Source organism: Portunus trituberculatus, chromosome 31, assembly GCF_017591435.1.
Source record: "Portunus trituberculatus isolate SZX2019 chromosome 31, ASM1759143v1, whole genome shotgun sequence".
Lineage (NCBI taxonomy): Eukaryota > Metazoa > Arthropoda > Malacostraca > Decapoda > Portunidae > Portunus > Portunus trituberculatus.
In genome coordinates, this window is record NC_059285.1 from 9159146 (window position 1) to 9164145 (window position 5000).

Sequence of the window (5000 nt, forward strand, 5' to 3'; positions counted from 1 at the left end):
CGTTAATTTTATGCTTCTCTTTGTATCTTATCATCTAGCCTGTGCCCCGAACTTGTAAAAAAAAATCTCCATCAAACTTCCTGTAATTTATCGTGTGTGTGTGTGTGTGTGTGTGTGTGCTATACACGTACTAGTACAAGAGTCCACAATGAGTTGTGGTCTAATTCCAACAGGTGTGGCAGCAGTAGCGTGAATAAGTCTGCAGCAGCATCATGAGTGACATTGATAGTGACAGCGGGGATACGCGATGGCGACGAAGGTCGCAAGCACGGAATCAGTTCCTGCTGACGGGTAATCCTAACCTGCTGGGTCTGCCCTATTTCACCCACGTGGATGGCTTGACAGGGGGTGAGGAGGACAACGAGTCACTTCTCGATTCGGCGCAGTACCTCGGCCACTACGACTCCTCCGACACTGGGGTGTGTGCACTGTGCATCATTCACCATTCGTGACCGCCACCCAAGAGGTCACGGAAACCGATTTATTTATGACATTTGTGTGTGTGTGTGTGTGTGTGTGTGTGTGTGTGTGTGTGTGTGTGTGTGTGTGTGTGTGTGTGTGTGTATTTACCTAGTTGTATATTACATAATTCGAGGGGGCCTCATAGTGACCTGTCTTCATATATAATTTTATCCAACTTTTCCTTAAACTTATGCACACTTTCTGCTGTTACAATCTCTTCACTCAAGCCAATCCAGATATCCACGGTCCTATGTGGAAAGCTAAACTTTTTAAAGGTCCTCAAACACTGACTTTTCATGATCTTAGAGTGTCCTCTTGTTCGTCTATCTCCATCTTCAGTCAATGATACCATGCTGGTCTTGCCTATATATCTATCGTTTTCATATGGTTCACTATCTCATACATCGTTATCAGATCTTCTCTCTTCGATCTATCCTTCAAAGTTGGTAGTTCCATTTCCTTCGGCCTTTCTTCATAGAGAAGGTCGTTTAGTTCTGGCACCATCTTTGTAGCTGTCCTTTGGATCCTTTTTAGTTACCTGATATCCTTTTGCATGTGTGGTGACCAACACGACTGCTGCATATTCAAGTGTAATTCTTATCATAGTGGTTAAGATTTTTTTCATCATACTTATATTCATGTAATAGAACACCACCCTGATATTTGTTAGCGTCTTGTATGTTGAAGCAAATAACCCATTTATATGTCTTTCTGGGGATCAGGGTGTCTTGTATAACCACTCCCAGATCTTTCTCTTCCTTTCTTTTCATTATAACCTCTTCTCCTATTTTGTATTCGCACGTAGGTCTTCTATTACTTTTACCCATTTCCATCAAAATGGCATTTCTTGGTATTAGATTCTAATTTGCTAGTTTTGTTCATTCGCAGATCTTGTCAGTATCTCTCTGCAATTCCATACAGTCCTCGTTCTTCCTTATTACACTCAAGAGTTTCGCATCGTCTGCAAACAAATTTAAGTATCTACTCAAGCTCTCTTGTATATCGTTAATATATATTTAGAACAGTATTAGTGCCAACACTGAACCCTGTGGTACGCCGCTAGGTACTGTGCTCGAACTTGATGAGGTCTCTTATCACTGTATCATTTCTCTTTCTGTTAAGTAGTCTGTCAATCAACTTTAGATACTTCCTTGCATTTCTCCTACGTGATCTATTTTTCATAAGTCTTCTATGTGGTACATACTCTGTCAAGAGCCTTTTGTAATATCTAAGTATACCATGTCAACCCATCCATCTCTCCCGTGTGTGTGTGTGTGTGTGTGTGTGTGTGTGTGTGTGTGTGTGTGTTTACCACGCTCGCCTGCTGGTCACCCAGCCAGTCTTCCCCATTACGGAGCGAGCTCAGAGCTCTTAGACCTCGATCTTCGGGTAGGACTGAGACCACAACACACACTCCACACACCAGGAAAGCGAGACCACAACCCCTCGAGTTACATCCAGTACCTATTTACTGCTAGGTGAACAGGGGCTACACATTAAGAGGCTTGCCTCGCCGCTTCCCGGGACTCGAACCCGGGCCCTCTCGATTGTGAGTCGAGCGTGCTAACCACTACACTACGTGGTGTGTGTAATATCTCAGTCTTAGTGTGTGTGTGTGTGTGTGTGTGTGTGTGTGTGTGTGTGTGTAATTCACCTCCTCCTCGGTCGTCTGCTGGTCACCCAGCCAGTCTTCCCCATTACGGAGCGAGCTCAGAGCTCATAGACCGATCTTTGGGTAGGACTGAGACCACAACACACTCCACACACCGGGAAAGCGAGGCCACAACCCCTCGAGTTACATCCCGTACCTATTTACTGCTAGGTGAACAGGGGTCACACATTAAGAGGCATGCCCATTTGCCTTGCCGCGCCGGGACTCGAACCCCGGCCTCTCGATTGAGTCGAGCGTGCTAACCACTACACTACGCTGTGTGTGCTATTCACTCACACTTTTCTGGTCTCGCAACACAGCCTGCAGTTCCTTGCGGAAAGAGCTTAAAGTCCATAGTGATCGATCCAGGAAAGACTGATACCACTCCCGCACCACACACTGACACATTTCCTCAGCTTACTTCCCGTATCCGTTAAGACACTCGCCCATCTGCTCCCATGAATCCAAGGTAGGCTTTCTTGTTTGTAAGCCGAGCGTGCTACTCGTATAGGCACTACATTCTGCAGTGTATTTACCTAGTTGTATTTACCTAGTTGTAGTTTTACAGGGCCTGGGCTTTATGCTCGTGTGGTCCCGTCTCCATATCTACACTTATCCAATTTTTCTTTAAAACTGTGTGTGTGTGTGTGTGTGTGTGTGTGTGTGTGTGTGTGTGTGTGTGTGTGTGTGTGTGTGTGTGTGTGTAATTCACCTCGGTCGCCCGCTGGTCAACCAGCCAGTCTTCCCCATTACGTAATGCGAGCTCAGAGCTCATAGACCGATCTTCGGGTAGGACTCAGACCACAACACACACAACACGCACCGGGAAAACGAGGCCACAACCCCTCGAGTTACATCCGTACCTATTTACTGCTAGGTGAACAGGGGCCACACATTAAGAGGCTTGCCCATTTGCTTCGCCGCTTCCCGGGAAGCAAATGTGTGTGTGTGTGTGTGTGTGTGTGTGTGTGTGTGTGTGTGTGTGTGTGTGTGCGCGCGTTCAGATATCCTCGCATTTCTCATTACTCGGAAATTTTTTATAACAAACAGTGTTCTCCTTCCCTCCCTCTCGACCATCACCGGGTCTCAGTCTGGGGTGGAACTGGTGAGGCGTCCTCCGCCCCGCTACGGCACATGGAAACCGGTGGAAGATGGCATCACCCTCACATGGCGCGACCTGAGCGTGTACGTACCACAGAAGAAGACATGGTACAAGTCGTCGAGCTCACACAAGCCCTACAAGCTGGTACTCAACTCTGGTATGTATCGTATGCAGGGGGTCATGGAGGAGAGAGAGGTGGAGTAGAGAGGAGGAAAGGAGGGAGGGAAGGAAAGGAGAAGGCAGTAAAGGAGGAACGGAGAAGAAAGGAAAGAAGGAAAGGAGGAATGAAGGCTAAGGTGGCATTGGTTGATGATGAGCTGAAGTGTGAGGAAGGGAAGGAGAGAGAAGAAAAATGAGCTATAAAAGAGAAAGGCAGAATTAACAATGCTATGAGGATATGAGAGAGAGAGAGAGAGAGAGAGAGAGAGAGAGAGAGAGAGAGACGGGGGGAGACGAAGGTGGGGTAGCTCAAATCCAAAGAACTCTATAATGAGGGTGTCTGACACAGGCGTGGCCGGGCGTGTCCTAGAAGGCATTGTGTAAGATTACCAGTTTTGTGTGGTGTTACAGATGTACGTAATAGTTTGCTTTCTATTTGTGTTGTTATGATCATCTGTAATGGTATGAGTATAACGTGTCATGAGCTCAGTGTTCATCCCTCTTTTATAACATATGTGTCCGCCCAACAACCCACTACCACAACCACGCACCCACACACTCACCTATATACATTCACACCCACACCTCCTCCTCCACACACTCAGTGACTCGCAACACTTGACAGGAAACAAGTGATACACCTGACTCGACACAGTGAACATCAGTTTTAGTTTCTGGAAGAGGAGAATTAGGGCAAGAGTTCTCAATTTTTTTAATCTTATGTACCCCTTGAAGAGTTTCAGAATTGGTCTCGTATCCTTTACCCTATTGTAGTGAAATGCAGTCAGAACATAACATACGAGTACGTGTTCAGGAATTTCATCACTAAATTGTAATAAATGTGTTTACGAATCTATCGGTGTGTGATGACAAAGAAATCTGCTCATGTATGCTTTAGGCTTTAGCTTGAGGAGGAGGAGGAGGAGGAGGAGGAGAAGAAGAATGAGGAAGAAGAGAAGGAGAAGGAAGAGGAGGAGAGGGAGGAGGAGGAGGAAGAGGAGGAGGAGGAAGAGGAGGAGGAGGTGGAGGAGGAGGAGGAGGAGAATAAGGAAGTAGAGGAGGAGGAGAAGGAAAAAGAAGAGGAGGAGGAGGAGGAGGAGGGGGAGAATATGGAAGTAGAGGAGGAGGAGAAGGAAAAAGAGGAGGAGAAGGAGGGGGAAGAGGAGGAGGAGAAAGAAGAGGAGGAGGAGAGGGAGAAAAGGAGGAGGAGGAGGAGGAGGAGGAGGAGGAGGGAGGAGGAGGAGGAGGAGGAGGAAGAAGAAGAAGAAGAAGAAGAAGAAAAAAAAAAGAAGAAGAAGAAAAAGAAGAAGAAGAAAAAGAAGAAGAAGAAGAGGAAGAGGAGAGAATAATCTATATAATCTTTTCTTTATAGTGTCCGGGGCAGTGCGTCCAGGCAGTCTTGTGGCACTCATGGGGGCTAGGTGAGTATTGCATACACACACACACACACACACACACACACACACACACACACACACACACACACACACACACACACACACACACACACACACACACGAAGACGCTCTTCTTTTCTTTGATTCCGTTCTCTTTTTGATGCCACCAGCGGGGCAGGCAAATCCACGTTGATGAACGCCCTTGCTCATCGCACGCCCGGTGAGGTGG

The 5000-nt window shown here is 46.8% G+C and overlaps 1 protein-coding gene and 1 long non-coding RNA gene across 5 annotated transcripts in view; one reads left to right on the top strand and one right to left on the bottom strand.

The window, feature by feature from the left end:
• Nucleotides 1-5000, bottom strand: part of LOC123511210 — a 22478-nt gene that overhangs the window by 6254 nt on the left and 11224 nt on the right. The window lies entirely within an intron of this gene.
• The window catches only part of LOC123511206 (protein scarlet-like), a 17080-nt gene that overhangs the window by 941 nt on the left and 11139 nt on the right, over nt 1-5000 (top strand). For all 4 annotated transcript variants that reach the window (XM_045266889.1, XM_045266887.1, XM_045266888.1 and 1 more), the window contains exons 2-5: nt 174-419; nt 3204-3372; nt 4747-4795; nt 4942-5000. The exon at nt 4942-5000 is cut by the window's right edge and continues 128 nt beyond it. In XM_045266889.1, coding sequence (XP_045122824.1) covers nt 213-419; nt 3204-3372; nt 4747-4795; nt 4942-5000 — 484 coding nt within the window. In that variant the 5' untranslated portion in view covers nt 174-212. The remainder of the gene's footprint in view (nt 1-173; nt 420-3203; nt 3373-4746; nt 4796-4941) is intronic.